A 19,863-nucleotide genomic window follows, 5' to 3' on the forward strand; every position below is an offset into this window, starting at 1 on the left:
ATACCTCTAAGCCCAAGGAGAGCACAGCATGCACTCAGTTCTAGCCTTTGGTCTAATGTCTAATCCTGCAATGGAATAATTAATGCAGGAGTCCCAGAATAAAGGGGAGCCAGCAGCTTAATCATTCCAAACCTGCAGTTCCCAGTGAACTAAGAGTGACTAAATCCAGCAACAGTCTACTGAAATTCAACCACTGACAAGTTACAGACCCACACCTGGGTCAGGAATTTACAGAGCTCAGACTAGAAAGGCACTGAAAAGATCTCTCACACCAGATCACGCTAATCTGCTAACACTGAAAACTTGCAGGCCCCAGACTGAGCTGTGAAAACAGCAGAAGGAAAAAAAAAAAGGCCAGAAGCTCAGGACAGATATCCCTCTCCCAAGAAGTGATCAGAGGCCATCATAAAGGCCAGAGTTAAAGAAAGAGAAAGGAAGAATGAGGGAAGAAGAAAAAAGAAGCCGATCATAAAGAAGTTCCTTGGCCATGGTGATAGGAAAGTTCAAGACACAAACACATGAGGAGAGAAGGACTTGAAAAAATCTACAAGCAAAGCCACAAAAAGAAAAATGTATATTAGACACAAGCCAAAAAGAATTCCTAGAAGAGTTTTTCAAATATTTTTAAAACCAAATGAAGGAGGCAGAGACAAGATGGCAGAGTAAAAAGTAGTATTTCTGCATAGCTAGCTCAGCATACTTTCTTCACAACAATTCAGAAAGCACATCAGACTGAATTCTGAGCAGGAAAGTGATTTTTAAAAAGTAAAAGCAGATTGTTTTTGTTTATTTGTTTGCCCAGCCAAAGTCGGCTTAGGAAGACAGAGAAGTTTACTGATACATAGAATCAGGGCTGGCCAGAAGCACACCATGTGGGCAAAACCAAGGAGCATTCCCATACCCAATAACAGAAAAAAATGACCAAGACAAGGTCCCAGGGCAGGAAACAATTCAGTAGAAAGAGATCCCTGAACTAGTGGTAGGCACAAGAATAAGTGGCATTTCGCAACCCAATCACACATTGCCCAGATCTCAGTCATGGATCCCAGGAAAAGGAACATTTGTGAGGGAGGTTGGGCCCACTTTAGCAGAGTACTGAGCAAGGAATAGGTTTCAGAAATGTAGCTAGGTGACTCTGAGCCAAGGAGCAAAACAGGAGGGACTGTTAGGCAAGAAGTTTCAGACCAAAGGAGAAACAGCAGTTCAGCCATTCTGAATGTGCAGAAACTTAAGAGGACTAACAGTGACTAGGTATAGCACCAGTCAATTGAAACTCAAATATACACAGAGATCCAAACCTGAGTCAGAAACTTGTAGAGCTCAGATCTGGAGGACATGAACACTCCTATTCCTGGATCATACCAATTTCAGGGCACTGAAAATTTGCCAGTCCCCAAACTGAGGTGGGAAAATAGTAAAAGGACAAAAGCTCAAGCCAGATATCACCCCAAAAGTGTGCAGGGCCCAGAACCAACATAAAGTCTAAAGCCAAGCTGTATGCCGGACGAATGAGCAAAAATAAAACAAAACCACAAACCTGTAAGCAAAGCTACAAAGAAAAATGCAGCTTGGACAGAAGTCCAACAAGAATACTTTGAAGAATTAGTGTTTAGAAAAGGTTTTGAAAATCAAATGAGAGCTCTGGAAGAATGATATGAAAAGAGAATTAATAGCTTGGTAAATGAGTTACAAAAACTTATGGAAGAAGATAACTCCTTGAAATAGAAATTGGCTAAATGAAAACTAATAACTCTGTAAGATGTCAATAATAAAACAAAAGAAGAAAATGTAAAAATAAATCATAGGAAAAACAAATGGCATGGAAAACAGATTGAAAGGAAATAATCTAAGAATCATCAGACTACCTGAAAGCCATGAAAGAGAGCCTAAGACATTATATTTCAAAAAGTCATAAAAGAAAACTGCCCAGATATTTTAGAATCAGAGGGCAAAGTAGAAATTGAAAGAACTCACTAAGTCACCTCCTGAAAACAATGCCAAAATGAAAACACTGAGGAATATTAAAGCCAGAATCCAGAGGTAAAAATATTGCAGAGAGAAAAAATATTGCAAGCAGCCAGAAAAAAAAAAAGAATTCAAGTATTAAGGAGGTGCAGTCTAGAAGCATACAAGATTTAGCAGCAACCACAAAAAAGAAACATAGAGCTAGGAATACAATATTCCAAAAGGAAAAGAATCGAGGTTCACAATCAAAACTAACCCACACAGCAAAAGTGTGAATAACACTACAGGGGAAAGAAATGGACCTTTAAAAACAGAAAACTTCCAAGCATTTCTGACGAAAAAGATCAGAGTAGGGATGAAAATGTGACATACAAAGGAAGTAAGAAGCATTAACATGTAAGCATGAGCAAGAAATCATAAGGGATTAAACAAGGTTAAAATGTTTATAGTCTTATATGGGGAATTGATAAATGTCAACCCTCAGAACTTCATCACCAAAAATCCTATCAGACAGAGAGGCTAGGTGTGATTCTACTATGTCTGGATGATCTCAAAAGAATGAAAGGTTGGGAGGAAAGAATGCACTGAAAGAAGGGGAAAGGGAGAGAGGAATAGGGAAAATTATCTCATGTAAATGGGTAAACAAGGAGTGTAAACAATGCATGGGGGATAGAATGCAACACTTGAACCTAGCTCCCATTTAAACTGCTTAAAAGAGGGAAGAATGCACATACTCTTAATTCTAGTGCCTACCCTCTGGTAATTATGTTCTATTTATCTTGTATATATCTATTTGTTTGCATGTTGTCTCCTCCATTAGACTGTAAATTCCTTGAGGGCAGGGACTGTCTTTTGCCTCCTTTTGTATCCCCAGTGCTTAGCAGACTGCCCAGAACATACTAGGTGTTTAATAAAAGTTTACAGATTAATTGATAAACAATTTACACTGCAATTTAAAATGTTTTTCTAAGAAGCAAAACGAAAATGCTCTTACAGAAAGCAGCATGGTACAGTGGAAAAATGAATGACTTTGGAGTCTGAGGACTTGGATTCAAATAGGAGTTCTACAATGAAATTTACAAGATCAACTATATGACCCTGGACAAATTACTTTAACTTTTGGGGGCCTTTGTTTCTGCATATGCAAAATGAGATGGTTAGACTGAATGTCCATTAAGGTCCCTTGTATATCTAAACTTATGATTCTATAAGTCAGTGACAAAAAACTGCTCCATTTCCACAACTATATTCTCTGTATTTCCTCTCTCTAACCATAATCTGTCCTTTGACCTGCATGTCTCATTCCTGAAAGTGTTTTTCATTAGAATCATGACTTTCAGTTGTTCAATCCCTTTCTACTCTTCTAGTCCATCATCCATGTTGTAGCTTCAGTTTCCTTCCCTTCAAAGACTTGAACATATGTAGATCAGCTACATTACCAGATCACTCTCCTACACCATGGAATCCATCATCCACTAACTTCATTTCCACCTGCAGTTCTTCAGCAATAGAAAACATCATCTGCCTAGGAACTACTTGGCAAGGACTGCTAGAGGAAATGACAAAACCTCAATGACTGGATTCATATTTGTATATAAACCTTATTTGGTCCCTCACGGCTACAATGAAATTCTTTTATTCTTTTCTTATTGATTCTCTACCATACTTTCCACAGTAGCTGCTTCATTTCTCTCAAACTCCTCTCCTCCCAACTATTAAAATTGTTCTCTAAGCAGGAAACTTCACTTATTTTACTGAGAAAACTAAGGCCATTTAAAAAACTTTCCCTTCCACCACAACCATCATCAATCATCAATGTCTCTATCACTTTTGCCTTCAGCTTTACACTTAAAGGCTAAAACAGCCCTCATCTTACCAAATTGATTCATTCATCCACATCCTTAACCACAACTCTCCAACTGCCTACTTCCAGGACACTGATTCATCAGTCCTCTTAAATCAGGGTGTATGCACTTTCTTCTTCTTTACCTACACACATACTCAATATTCCCTTGAAAAAGGAAATGTAGGAGGCAGAGCCAAGGTGGCAGAAAAATAGGAAGCACACCCTAGCTTCCCCAGCTCCACTTTCCAACTCCTCCAAACAAATCTTTTTTAAAAATGCACTAGAATAAATCCTGATAGTAAAATCCAAGAAAAGTCACAGTGGCTTATCTTTCCAACCAAAATCAGAATAGTGAGAAATTCAGAAAGGTCTCTAGACGTTGGGAGCAAAGTCTGGGCAGAAGTGGCTGAGTAGAGCACTCCCATGCAGGGACAGTCTGTACACCAAGGCAGATCCATACCCAGGCATGAAACAGGAACAGGTGACAATTGGCAGCCTTATCACCCACAACCCAAATCTGGGTCAATGATCCAGGGTTGACTAAGAAATAAGATGACCTGTGCCCAGAAGTAGAGTTCCTGGGGAAACAGTGGTCACTAGCCATAGATGGTGGGTCTAGAGGAGGATCAAGTACAGAAGTAAGCAGCAATGAAATTGCTAGAATCCTAATAGCAAAGCAGGGTCCTAATTCTTGCTTCTAGCCCAGGCTGAAGCCTAAAGAAGTACAACCAGGGTGGGGATCCCAGACCAGAAAAGAGCCAGAATTTCCCAGATGGCTAACAAGAGCTGAAACCAGCAGCAATCTACTGTGTCACAGATCCAAACCCAGGTCAAGAATTCAGAGCAAGAGGGTCGTAATCACACTTTGCCCTGGATTCAACAACTTTGAGATTACTGAAAGCTTGCAGGTCCCCAGCCTGGGCGGTCTCTGGGGTCCTGGAAAAACCTGACATTCAATACCCCAAGAAAGAAGAAACTAGACCAGACCAGCCCTTCCATCCAGGAGTACACAGAACTCAGTCTTAACATTGGGTCCTAAGTCAAGAAGTAGGCTGAAAGAATAAGAAAAAAGGGAGAATCCCACCATTAAAAATCTAGAGGAAAGAAAAAATAAAAAATTAGAGGGAGGATATATTAAGGGAGAAGTTTGTCCTAAGCAAAACAAACACTAAGGATACACAAAAAATATTTATAGCTCTTTTGGTGGAGGTAAAGAATGGAAATTTGAGGGAGTAACCTTCAACTGGAGAACTGCTGGGCAAATCATATAATATAAATGTTATGGAAAACTATTGCATTATAAGAGATGATGAAGGGGATGGTTTCAGAGAAATCAGAGAAGACTTGTATGAACTGATACAGAAAGTAAATGAACAGCAAACAGAGAACAATTTATACAATAACAACAATATTGTAAAGACAAAATTCTGAAAGACTTAGGAATACCGATCAATGTATGACAACCATGATTCCAAAGGTTACTCTCCATGATTTGAAAAAATTCCAGTCACCTTCTTTTAGAGTAAAAATAAGCTCTGCGTGTGTGTGTGCGCGCGCACACGCACATGTGTGCGTACATAGCATCTAATACCATATTTCACTTTAGAGTGAAAATGGATATATGGTCTAAATATAAAAGGTCACATTACAAATAAATTAAAAGAGAATAAAATCATGGCTTTGTCTACCGGGAACAATTGAGAACATTAAAGATCTAAACAAGAAATAGAGGAAATCAAAATAATCAGTTCAATAAGCATTTATTAAGCGCCTACTCTGTATCAAGCACTGCGTTAAATTCCAGGGATGCAAAGAAAGGCAAAGGATAGTCCCTGCTCTCATATATGCCAACTAGATATAGCTATATAATAAATTACACATGTTGAATACAAGGTAAGCAGTATCATTAAGGGAGTAAGGTAAGGCATCTTATAGGAAGTGGGATTTTAGTAGGGACCTGAAGGAAGCCATGGAGATAGAAATGAGGGAAAAGCATCCCAAGCATTAGCGACAGCCAGCAAAAATTCTGAGTCAGGATATTGAGTATCTTATGCAAGGAACAGCCGGTGCAGCCTGAGTCACTAGATTGAAGAGCATGCTGGGTTGTGGGGGAGGTAAGGAGACTGGAAAGGGAGGAAGAGGCCAGATTATGAAGAATTTTGAAAACCAAACCAAAGATTTTATATTTGATCCCAGAGGTGAAAGGAAGCCACTAAGAGTTTATGGAGTGAGATAAGTGGGGTGACAAGGTCAGACATGTACTTTAGAAGATCCCTTTGACAGCAGAGTGGAAGATGGGCAGGAATGGGGAAAAACTTGTAACAGGGAGTCCCGGTCAGCAGACTATGATAGTTCATACATCAAGTGATAATGGTCTGAAATAGAGTGCTGGAAAGAAGGAAGTATATACAAGAAATGTTACGGAGATGGAATCAAGAAGCTCCGACGATAGATTGGATATGGAGGATGAAAGAAAGTGAGGAGTTAAGGATGTCTTGTAAGATGGTAGTGCCCTTAAAAACAAGAGAAAAGACAAGAAGAGGCTTTGGGAGAAAGATGAATTCATTTTTGGACCTACTGACTTTAAGATGTCTATGGGACATCCACCCAAAATGACTAATAGGCAGCTGCATATATGAATCTGGAGTTAAAGAGAGAGGTTAGGGCTAAATAAGTAGATAAGAGAATTATCAGCATAGAGATAACTATTCCAAGAAAGCTGACAAGATAACCAAGGGAAATAGTATAGAATGAGAAGAGGAGATGGTTCAAGAAAAACACTTGAAGGATTCCCAGTTAGTGGGCATGACCTTAATGAAAATCTAGAAATGGAAACATAAAAGAAGCAGTCAGACAGGTAGGAGGAAAACCAGGATAAAGTAGTGTCCTGAAAACCTCAGTTAACCTCTCTCATCCTCATCTTCCTTATTATAAATTAAATGGCAACAATATAGTACCTACCTTCCAGGGCTATCATGAGAATCAAATAATATAACATGTGGAAAACACTTCGCAAAGCTTAAATGCCATATACATATTAGGTATAATGATTAACAATAATTATTAGAATAAATTTTTCATTAATGTTTTTATTCCGAACTTAAATGCCAGATTAAATGAGCATTTCCTTACACATGATAGAACAGAAAAAGATGATTGTACATGAAACAGCAGGGCTCTGGTGTATATAGCTTTTTTTCTATTTAGATACATACTGTTCATATAATAAATTCAACCTGTAATTTTCAAAGATGCCCTACTAGTCTACTATACTTTCTGGCCTTTTTTTTTATTCCCTACTGTACATTTTTTAAAATGTATTTTTCTTTCTTGTTTTTGGCTACAATATCCCTATTTTCCTTCCCTGACTGCCCCCTCCATTGTGGGAGAATGGAAAGTGAAAAATTCAATTTAATTAATATTAAGCACCTTCTATATGTCAAACACTGTGCTAAGCCCTGGGGATACAAAAGGAGGGAAAACACAAATTCTGCCCTCAAGGAGCTTACAATCTAATTAGAATTGCTGTAACAAATATGCACAGAAATAAGCAAAATAAAAATCCACACTGATTATGTCCAAAGATTTTATATCTCATTTTGCATCTGAGTCCATGACCTTTTTGTCAAGAGGGGCACAGCATGCTTTAACATCCTTTCTTTACAAACATGGTTAGTCAATCAGCATTCTTAAATATTTTAAAGTTGTTTTGCTTTACCTTGCTGTTGAATAAACTATTTTCTTGGTTCTACTTACTTCTCCCTGTAATGTTTCATACCAGTCTTTCCAGGCTTTTCCAAAACCATTCCTTTCATTATTTCTAATATTCCACTATAGTCACAGAACATGATTTCTTATTATTAATAATAGTAATAACTAACATTTACGTAGCACCTTAAGGTTTGTAAAGCACTTTACAAATATTACCTCATTTTGTCCTCACAGAGGGTGTTATTATCCACATTTTACAATTGAGGAAACTAAGGCAGACAGAGGTTAAGTGACTTGCCCAGGATCACAAAAAGCTATTAAGTATCTAAGGCTGGATTTGAACTTAGGTTTTTCTGACTAGACCCAGCACCTGACTGCACTGCCTAGCTGCCCAGACTAAACAATGCCTTGTTCAGTTACTGTTCAGTTGTTGGATACTTCCTTGTCTTCCAGTTACTTGCCACTACAAAAAGAACTACTCTAAATATTTTTTTAAACAAACTGTCTTTAATCTCTTTGGGATTATAGGCCTAGCAGTGGTATCTCAGAGAGTTTGTAGAGTTTAGTGACTTTGGGAGAACAGTTCCTAACTGTTTTCTAGAATAAGTGGGCTAATTCACATCTCCATCAACAATAGCCCATTAGTGTCCCTGTCCTCCTGTATTCTCTCCAACAACTGTCATTTTCCCTTTCTGTCACCTTTACCAGCCTGACAGATGTAGTGAGATGGAACTTCAGAGTTGCTCTAATTTGCATTTGACTTAGATGGTTTTGTGGTATAGTGGTAGGAAACAGATGATGAGGCTTTAATGCTTCAATCTCCCTCATAAAGTAGGAGACTCGATTACCAGCTGAGAGGAAGGGATGGGGAGTACTGGGGAGTATGAGAAATGAATAACTTGTAACAGTCAATACTAGGAATATAATAGATTAATGAAGGGAATGCCATCTCACACTGACAGGCCATTTGGTAGTAGAAAACATAAAACTGTGTAGGTCTGGTCAAGATGGTCTCATGACTTCCTCTAGCAACATCAGGCAGCTAAAAAAAGAAGTGACAAAGTCTGATGGTGAAGTCTACCTATGGGTGGTACATCCGCAGATGAGTGTGGTATAAGCACAAAACAAAATCAACAATTATAGCTGCAAAGGGTTCAGAGATAAATATAGAGTAAATGACTGAAGTGGTAGTACATTTTTAATCAAAATTCTATTACAAATACATATTGGTTTTTCCTATTTTATAATCCCCCATCTGTAGTTAAAAAGTCATCATCTAAAAAAATTTCCAAGATAGTGTACAAAAGATTCAAATATTTGGAATCTTACCTCTGCTCTTTTCAGCATTTCCCATTTATTCAGTATCTTCATGGCAAATACTTTATCCGCATTTTTTAGTTTTACAACAGCCACCTAGGAAAGAAGATAAAGGATGGACTTTAAAAATATGAAAACATATAATTGTGAATGACTTGGCTATTCTCAGCAATACAACGATCCAAGAAATCTCAAAGGATTCGTGATTTAAAATGCTATCCACCTCTAGGGAAGGAACTGATGGCATCTGAATACTGTCCGAAGCATATCATTTTTCACTTTCTTTTCTGTTTGAACTTTCTTCCACAAAATGACTACATGTATAACCTATAGCAGATTGCCTACCATCTCAGGGAGGTGGTAGGAAAGGGAAGGAGGCATAGAATTTAGAACTCAAAACACAGAGAAAAAAACCTTAAAAACTGTTTTTACATGTAATTGGGAAAAATAAAATAATATTTTAAAAATATATGAAAATATATTCTTTGGGCAGTCTTTATTTTCCTTACATATATCTGGAAACAAATAAATATCCCTAAACTTTTAGTCTTAAAGAGGATGATCTAGGATCTTATATCTCTGACAGTCAGAAGAGTGCAATGCTGGAATATATTACCCACTGGCTAATAAGTAGAAAAATTTCTGAGGGGAAAGGTACTGCATTTAGAAAGTGGGCATTAATAAAAGTATCTCTTGTAGGTTTCCTGATATTTTGCATTTACATCAAGTAATTTCTGTTACAACCTAGGCTTCAACCAAAATTTACATTATTAAAAAATTAAATATGAACAATAAATTCTAACAAATTTAACTGGAAATACCAGCAGCCAAAATAAGTATGTTTAATGAAGATGGTATTTTTTTAGTAGATACAAAGCAAACAAAAAATTTCCAATTTTTCACATCCTACAAAAAATGGACAACTTTCAGTTGGCTATCAAAGCACAGACTTTTCTTTCAGAAGACTGTAATTTAACTAGATATCTCGAATTTACTATAGACTCCAAAAATAACACCTACGAATATCAAGATTTATACCTATCTGTCTCCTGTAACACAAATACTCATCAACCTACCCATCTGGAAACAAATGCAGAATCATTCATACATTTACATTCACATAGCAATATGTGAGAATATAGGGAAAAGAACACTAGAATCTGAAGACCCAAGTTTGAGTTCAAGCTCTTGAAAAATAGCCAAATGATAATAATAAGTTTACCTACTTGTAAAAAAGACAATATTAACATCTGCACTACATGACTTTACAAGGATGTGATTGTGAAAGGGTTTTGTAAATCTTATAGCCTTAGCACCATTATCATGATCAAGTATTAAGTATTAAGCTTACTTCAACCACAAACATGCAATGTGTCCTTGGGTAAATCATTTGTCTTCTCAGGACCTCAATAAAATAAGAAAGTTAAAATAGTAACCCCTCTAAGATCCCTTCTGCCTCTTAAAATTCTATTACTGTATATATCACGTGTTTTCTAAGACTTGAGTACGTATATTTTCTTTTCTACACATCCACACAGTCTTTCAGAGGACAAGCTTAAGCTAATCCTAGCCATCTGATTAGCAGCCAAGTCACTTGGTGATGGATTATTTGGTAATAGCAACACATAAATAAAGAAAAATAACAAAATGGATATCAGGGCTATACAGGCACCTTATGCTTCTTCACTGATAACAGAACGGGGAGAAGGGGTAATAAAGAATTATTAGGCCATATATAAACTTTAACTTAGGTACAGTCAATGTAAGATCTTTGCCTAATGACTAAAGAGTAGAAATAATACTGGAGGAACTAAATAAAATCAATCTTGACTCTTGTTATAAATGAAATGAGAAAAACAAAGGAAGTTAAAACTATATGGCATTATGGCTCACAGCAGTTGGTAGAGTGGGGTTTACTGTGCATTTGAGAGTAAAAGGAAATAATATTTCATTGACTAGTCATCTTGTACTGCAGTGCTTCTAAGTATTTACAAAAAGACTACTATGAAAATAACTGTAGCCTAATAGCCAATCAACAACAAAAAAATATTAAACCCTTGTTTGCAAGGCACTATGTTAGGTGCTGGGAATAAAAGTACAAAGAATTAATCCTTTTTCTCCCACATATTCTAACGAGCAAGACAACAAATATATACCTAAGTATATGCAGAATAAGTACAAATCACTATACAAAATAGTTTGGGAGAAGAGACACTGAAGTAATTTTACGAGTGGGAGAAGATCAGGAAAGACTCCATGTACAACATGACATTTAAGCTTTGTCTTTTAAGGAAGAGAAGGATTCTGTGAAGCAGAGTTGACAATCACAGAGGACTACTACTGCAAAGGCATGGAGAGGGTAAACTGAGTGTCAGGTGTGAAGAACAGAAAGAAGTTCAGTTTGGTTGTTGCAGAGTACAGGACAAGAAGTAATGACCAATGAGGCCAGAAAAATAGATGGAACCAAGTTGCGGGAAAAGTTTATGTACCAACATCTACTATAGACGATAAAGGAGAGAAATCCTATGAAAAGTCCATTGAGACCTTTCAAATTAAGTCAACATATACCTTTATAATCAGTGACTTCAATGCCAAGGTGGGAATTATGGAGATGGCAAGAATTAAGTTGGAAAATATAGATCAGGGAGGGGTTAAAGACTTATAGAATACCTGGACTTCTTCTGCCTATACAATATGAGTATTTTATTAAAAGAAATTATTTATGGGAGCTAGACATCACAAATATAAAATAAAATTATCACAAGTAAAGCTGATTAAATTTTCAGAGAATGAAAACAAATCATTACTGATGTGAGAGTAATTCCTATTGTGTAAAGTTGTATACACCAACTTACCGAATTGCATCAAAAGATGCAAGAGTTATTGATAACAAAAAATGGACTATGGGCAGAATAAAGGCCACAGACAAAGACTACAATAATTTCATATATAACTTTAACCAACAAAAGTAAATTGTCATTAATCACATTTTTAAAAAATAAAAAACCCATATAATTATATCCTAAGTACAGAAAATGCCTTTGACAAATATAACATTTATTCTAAAAAACCTAAAGCATGGACATGTAAAAGCATTTTCTTTATATGTATGTCAGTATCTGCATACATATACATGCTGCATATATTTATATGAATACCCACACATACTCCCTACATATCTACTTCTGCAAAAATCTAAAAAAGAATCAGAATGAATAATGATAAAAAAATTAAATGAGAAAATACATTTAGACCCTTGAACCACCTGAGAACTGCACAAAAAAATAAGCCAGAAACCTAAGGGCTATATTGAAAAGGAAACAAGCAGAAATGTCAAAGCTGGTGAAGGCTAATATCACAGAAGCCTCCCAATGTGACTAGAGATACTTATAGCCTACAAGGCTATCAGATGCAGCAAAAATGGAGAGCTCCACCAAGAAAGTCTCAAGGGTGGAGAGAAACTCACAGTGTGAGCCTTTGAAGCCAATGAGAAAGCAGACACACATTGGGTAGCAGTAGCATTCAGACCAGTATATCTCAAGTCCAAAAGGTCCAAAGACCCTAGTGGTCTTTCCTGAAATACCATAAGCCTTGAAGATAGAGTAGTCTGAAAATCCAAGAGTTTTATTTCTTTTATGGGGAGGGGTGGGGGAGAGGGGTTGGGAGAAGAGAATAAAACCTATTGCTGTTCTTAATGCAAAGGAACCATGGCTATAGAGTTTTCAGTAGGAACCTAGGTAACCTAGGTCAAAAACAAGTACAGTCAATAATCCCAAAAAAGTTCAGGATGGTGCAGAGTCTGACTTTGGCACTAAACCCCAGTTAAGGACCTAAGGCAGGCTCTAAAAGCTAACTATAGATACAGAAATGCCCCAAAATCCAACCTAACAACAGCAAGCAGAGATTCAAAGGGAAAAAAATGTATTTTCTACAATGAATACATGAACACCAAGAAGAAATTAAGGAATGGATTTTTAAAATAGAATAAAAGCTCTTGAGGAAAGACCTCTAAGAAAAATAACACAGAAAAGAAAGTATACCAATGTGTACTCTGATCCAGTGAAATTGGCCTCTTGGTTGTTCCCCAAACAAGACTCTCCATCTCTTGGCTCTGGTCATTTTCTCTGGCTGACCCCCAAGCCCGGAATATTTTCCCTCCTCTGCTCCAACTACTGACCTCTTTGGTTTCCTTCAAGTCCCAATGAAAATACCAGCTTCAACAGGAAGCCTTCCTTAACCTGTCTTATTTCTAGTGCCTTCCCTCCATTAACTTTTTTTCCTATTTATCCTGTATAGTTTAAGAGATGTATGTATGTATTGTATGTATACATGTACATATATGTATGTGTATGTATGCGTACATGTTTGGATGTTGTCTCCCCTATGAGATAGAAGCTCCTTGAGGATATGGACTGTCTTTTGCCACTTCATATATCCCCAGCACTGAGCACAGTACCTGGCATGTTGTAGTAGGCACTGTTTATTGTTTATAGTTTATTGTTTATTGATTGATTACTCAAGTAATGGATTCTGTGAAAATTAAAATAAACCAAAATTAAATCAATGACTGTATGAGATTTTAAAAATTAGAATAAAATTAAATCTGGGGGGAAAACAGAAGAATATATCATATAATTCAGATTAAATTTTTAAATTAGAAAACAGGTCAAAGAAAAATTATTTTAGAATCATCAAATTCTCTGAAAAACCTAGATACAATATATTTTAAAAATTTATAAACGAAAACAGCCCAGATCTATTAGAATCAGAGAGCAAATGACTCCACCAATCATTTCCTGAAAGAAACTGCAAAAGGAAAAGCCCTTAAAACAAAATGGCCAAAATCCAGAGCTTCCAGATCAAAGAAAAAATACTATGTCCAACCAAAAATCATAATTCACCATTCTATATTGCTTCTTTGTTAAAGTATATAATTCAAAATATTACAGTAAAAATAGTCCCTGCCCTCAAGGTGCTTGTATTGTTTTAAGGGCAATGATATGTACATAAATTATTGTATACAAAATAAATACAAAGGAAATGGGAGGCGGGGGAGAAGGACACAGAACATCCACAGCTCAGGGGACCAGGAAAGGATTCCTTTAGAAGGGGATGCTTTTATAGAGTCTGAATGGATTCTCAGAGAGGGACAGGAAGCAGAAGTCCATCCCAGGAATAAGGGGTCAACAACTGCAAAGACAAAGAAAGAAGAGATGGCAGTACCATGTGAGGGACATCAAGAAATGTCCAATGGGCTAGAACGGGGATTATGAGAAAGGGAATAATGAAAGGTAGATTCAATGCAACAAAAACTCCACAAATTTACAATAAACTATTAAATTTAAGATTCGGAGGGGAGGGGGGAGCAAAGATGGCGGCCGGAAAGCAGGGACCAGTGTGAGCTCCCTGCCGAGTTCCTCCAAAAACCTATAAAAAATGGCTCTGAACCAATTCTAGAACTGCAGAACCCACAAAACAGCAGAGGGAAGCAGGGCTCCAAACCCAGGACAGCCTGGATGGTCTCTGGGTAAGGTCTATCCCACACGGAGCTGGGAGCTGGGAGCAGGGCATGGGGCAGAGCAGAGCCCAGCTTGAGCAGCACCGACCAACCAGACCAGGAGCCAGGTGAAGCGGGCCCTAGCGCCCTGAATCAGTGAGCTGCAGCAGTTACCAGACTTCTCAACCCACAAACACCAAAGACAGCGGAGAAGGTTAGTGGGAAAAGCTGCAGGAGTGGAAGGAGTTCGTGGTTCGGCTTCCAGCCCCGGGGGCAGTAGAGGTGGGGCAGCTACAGGTGCTGTTGCTTCTGGCCCCAGGCCCACCTGGTGGGAGGAATTAAGTGGTGGATCAGAGCAGTAGTGCAAAGCCTGCTGAAGATCTAAGCCCAGTCCGGGTTGGGGGTTCTTGGGGAAGGAGTAGTGCTGGTGTGACAGAGCCGGCACCTCCCCCCCAAACGTGGAACATAGAACTCTTTAGTCTACAAGCAGTCATACCCCACTGAAAAACTCAAGGGTCAAGTTAGTTGGTTGGGAATATGTCCAGGCAGTGAAAACGCACCCAGATTTAGTCTCAGACTTTGCATTCTTTCTTTGGTGACAAAGAAGACCAAGACATACAGACAGAAGAAGTTAACGAAGTCAAAGAGCCTACAACAGAAACCTCCAAGAAAAACATGAACTGGTCCCAGGCCATGGAAAAGCTCAAAAAGGATTTGGAAAAGCAAGTTAGAGAAGCAGAGGAAAAATTGGGAAGAGAAATGAGAAGGATGCAAGAAAACCATGAAAAACAAGTCAATGACTTGCTAAAGGAGACCCAAAAAAATACTGAAAAATACACTGAAGAAAACAACACCTTAAAAAATACACTAACTCAAATGGCAAAAGAGCTCCAAAAAGCCAATGAGGAGAAGAATGCCTTGAAAGGCAGAATTAGCCAAATGGAAAAGGAGTTCCAAAAGACCACTGAAGAAAATACTACCTTAAAAATTAGACTGGAGCAAGTGGAAGCTAGTGACTTGATGAGAAATCAAGATATTATAAAACAGAACCAAAGGAATGAAAAAATGGAAGACAATGTGAAATATCTCCTTGGAAAAACCACTGACCTGGAAAATAGATCCAGGAGAGATAATTTAAAAATTATTGGACTACCTGAAAGCCATGATCAAAAAAAGAGCCTAGATATCATCTTTCAAGAAATTATCAAGGAGAACTGCCCTGGTATTCTAGAGCCACAGGGAAAAATAGAAATTGAAAGAATCCATCGATCGCCTCCTCAAATAGATCCCAAAAAGAAATCTCCTAGGAATATTGTCGCCAAATTCCAGAGCTCCCAGATCAAGGAGAAAATACTGCAAGCAGTCAGAAAGAAGCAATTTGAGTATTGTGGAAACACAATCAGAATAACCCAAGATCTGGCAGCTTCTACATTAAGAGATCGAAGGGCTTGGAATACGATATTCCGGAGGTCAATGGATATAGGATTAAAACCTAGAATCACCTACCCAGCAAAACTGAGTATCATGTATCAAGGCAAAATATGGACTTTCAATAAAATAGGACTTTCAAGCTTTCTCAGTGAAAAGACCAAAACTGAATAGAAAATTTGACTTCCAAACACAAGAATCAAGAGAAGCATGAAAAGGTAATCAAGAAACAAAAATTGCAAGGGACTTACTAAAGTTTAACTGTTCTGTTTACATTCCTACATGGAAAAGATGACATGTATGATGCATGAGACCTCAGTATTAGGGTAGCTGAAGGGAATATGCATATATATATAATGTTTATGTATATATACATATATATATATAAGTGAATGTGTATGTATATGTATGTGTATGTATATCTATGTGTGTGTGTGTGTGTGTGTGTGTGTGTATAAAAGGGAGAGAGAGCAGACACAGGGTGAGTTGAAGATGAAGGGAAGATATCTAAAAGAAATAAAATCAAATTAAGGGATGAGAGAGCAACATACTGAGAGAGGGAGATAGGGAGAGATAGAATGGGGTGGATTATCTCACATAAAGGTGGCAAGAGGAAGCAGTTCTGTGGGAGAATGGGAATGGGCAGGTGAGGGGGGAATGAGTGAACCTTGCTCTCATCAGATGGGGCTTGAGGAGGGAATATCATACATACCCAATTGGGTATCTTACCCCACAGGAAAGAAGAGGGAGGAAGATAAAAAAAAGGGGGGGGGGGATGATGGAGGGGAGGGCAGATGGGGGTGGAGGTGATCAAAAACAAACACTTTGGAAAGGAGACAGGGTCAAGGGAGAAAATTCAATAAAGGGAGATGGGTTGGGAAAGAGCAAAATATAGTCTTTCACAACATGAGTATTGTGGAAGGGTTATACATAATGATACACATGTGGCCTATGTTGAATTGCTTGACTTCTTAGGGAGGGTGGGTGAGAAGGGAAGAGGGGAGAGAATTTGGAACTCAAAGTTTTAAAAACAGATGTTCAAAAACAAAAAAAAAAAGTTTTTGCATGCAACTAGAAAATAAGATACACAGGCAATGGGGCATAGAAATTTATCTTGCCCTACAAGAAAGGAAGGGAAAAGGGGATGGGAGGGGAGTGGGGTGATAGAGAGGAGGGCAGACTGGGGAACATGGCAACCAGAATATATGCCATCCTGGAGTGTGGGGGAAGGTAGAAATGGGGAGAAAATTTGTAATTCGAAGTCTTGTGAAAATCAGTGCTGAAAACTAAGTATGTTAAATAAATAAATTTAAATTAAATTAAAAACAAAAAAAAATTTAAGATTCATCTTTTTTTTAAAATTATATATTTTTAAATGATGCAAATTTAAAAAAAAAACTTTAAAGGTTAAAGAAAATAGATTTCCAGGGGGGTGTTGAGCAATTTTTTTTTTTGAATACTGGGTGGTAGGCCAAATATGTTTGGGAATCTCTGTTCTAGTTTATCCCCATTACAGATAATGATTGCTGGTTTTAGATACCTACTACTTATTTTAAGGAAAACTCCATTTATTCCTGTGTTTCCTAATATGTTTAATAGCAATGGGTACTGTATTTTGTCAAAAGCTTTTTCTGCATCTATTGAGATAAGCATATAATTTCTGTTAGCTTTGTTATTAATATGGTCAATTATGCTGATAGCTTTCCTCATATTGAACCAACCTTGCATTCCTGGTATAAATTCCACCTGGTCATAATGTATTATCTTGGTGGTAAATTGCTGCAATCTCTTTGCTAATGTTTTATGTAAAATTTCTGTGTCAATATTCATTAGGGAATTTGGTCTATAATTTTCTTTCTCTGCTTTGGCTCTTCCTGGTTTAAGTATGAGCACCATATTTGTGTCATAAAAAGAATTTGGTGGAACTCGTACGCCTACTTTTCGAAATAATTTATGTAGTATTGGAATTAATTGTTCTTTAAATGTTTGGTAGTATTCACTTGTGAATCCATCTGGCCCTATCTAAAGATTCTTTTCTTAGAGACTTCACTGATATCTTGTTCAATTTCTTTTTTTCTAAAATGAGGTTAAGTATTTTATTTCCTCTTCTATTAATCTGGGCAATTTATATTTTTGTAAATATTCATCCATTTCATTTAGACTGTCAGATTTATTGGCATACAGTTGGACAAAGTAGCTCCTAATTATTACTTTAATTTCCCCTTCACTGGTGGTGAATTCACCCTTTTCATTTTTGATACTGTTAATTTGGTTTTCTCCTTTTCTTTTTAAACAAATTAACCAAAAGTGTATCTCTTTTATTGGTTATTTCATAAAACCAGCTCTTAGTTTTATTAGTTCAATAGTTTTCTTATTTCCAATTTTATTAATCTCTCCTTTCATTTTCAGAATTTCTAATTTGGTGTTTAATTGGAAATTTTTAATTTGTTCTTTTTCTAGCTTTTTTAGTTGACTGCCCAATTCACTTATCTCCTCTTTGTCTATTTTATTCATGCAAGCATTCAGAGAAGTTTTGGTATGTTGTCCAATTATTACTGTTCCCTTTGATAAAATTATTGTTTCTATGATTTGTTGTTTGACCTACTCATTCTTTAGGATTACATTATTGAGTTTCCAATTAATTTTAGTCTATCTTTCTATGACCTTTATTACATGCAATTTTTGTTGCATCATGATCAGAGAAGTATGCATTTAAGTCTGCATTGGATTATGAGGTTATTAACACTCTAATACACGGTCAATTTTCGTGTAGGTGCAATATACCATTGAGAAAAAGGTATATTCCTTTCTATCCCCCATTCAATTTTCTCCAGACGTCAATCATAACTAACTTTTCTAAAATTCTATTCACCTTCTTAACTTTTTTCTTGTTTATTTTGGAGTTATATTTATCTAGTTCTGAGAGGGGGAGGTTGAGGTCCCCACTAGTATCATTTTATTTTCTATTTCTTCCTGCAACTCACTTAACTTCTCCTCTAAGAGTGTGGATGCTATACCACTTGATGCATATATGTTTAGGATTGACATTACTTCATTGTCTATGGTACCTGTTAGCAAGATGTAGTTTCCTTCCTTATCTCTTTTAACTAGATCTATTTTTCCTTTTGCTTTGTCTGAGATTAGGATTGCCACTCTTGCTTTCTTTATTTCAGCTGAAGCATAATATATTCTGCTCTACCCTTATTCCATGACTCTTTGTGTATCTCTCTGCTTCAAATGTGTTTCTTATAAAAAATATATTGTAGGATTCTGGTTTTTAATCCACTTTGCTATCCACTTCTGTTTTATGGGAGTGTTTATCTCATTCACATTCATAGTTAAGATTACTAACTGTGTATTTCCCTCTATCCTATTTTTCCCTGTTTATACTTCTCTCTCCTTTTACTCTGTCCCTCCTCACCAATGTTTTGCTTCTGGACCACTGCCTCCTTCAATCTGCCCTCCCTTCTATCAGCCCTCCTCCTCCATTTTCTTTCCCCTCCTACTTTTCTATAGGGTAAGATAAATTTCTATGCCCAACTGAGTTATTTCCTCTTTGACACAAATCTGATGAGGGTAAGGTTTAAACAATGCTCATCCCTCTCTTCTTTTCCTCTACTGTAAAAGGTTTTTTTCTGCTGTTCATTTGATATAATTTATTCTGTTCTGCCTCTCTCTTTCCTCTTCTCCCAGTACAATCTTTTTTTATATCATCACATCAAAGTCAACTTATACCCACACCATCTGTCTATGTGTACACCTTCTAACTGCCCTAATAAGAATACAATTCTCAAGAGTTACAAGTATCATCTTCCCATGTAGGGATGTAAACAGTTTAAACATATTGAACATTTTTTTCCTTTCCTGTTTACCTTTTTATGCTTCTCTTGAGTCTTGAACCTTTTCCTGTTCAGCTCTGGTGTTTTCTATTCAGCTCTGGTGTTTTCATCAAGAAAGTTTTAAATTCCCGTATTTCATTGAATATCCATCTTTTCCTCTGAAAAATTATGCTTAATTCTGCTGATTCTTGGTTATAATCTGAGCTCCTTTGCCATCTGGAAAATCATATTCCAAGCCCTCTGATCCTTTAATGTAGAAG

General features: G+C 37.0%; 1 protein-coding gene across 8 annotated transcripts in view; it reads right to left on the reverse strand.

The window, feature by feature from the left end:
- CDC42BPA (CDC42 binding protein kinase alpha) overlaps positions 1–19,863 on the reverse strand; it is a 426,736-nt gene that overhangs the window by 269,857 nt on the left and 137,016 nt on the right. For all 8 annotated transcript variants that reach the window (XM_036754912.1, XM_036754907.1, XM_036754911.1 and 5 more), the window contains exon 3: positions 8,852–8,935. In XM_036754912.1, coding sequence (XP_036610807.1) covers positions 8,852–8,935 — 84 coding nt within the window. The remainder of the gene's footprint in view (positions 1–8,851; positions 8,936–19,863) is intronic.

The sequence above is a fragment of the Trichosurus vulpecula genome, chromosome 4 (genome assembly GCF_011100635.1).
Source record: "Trichosurus vulpecula isolate mTriVul1 chromosome 4, mTriVul1.pri, whole genome shotgun sequence".
NCBI classification, from domain to species: Eukaryota; Metazoa; Chordata; class Mammalia; order Diprotodontia; family Phalangeridae; genus Trichosurus; species Trichosurus vulpecula.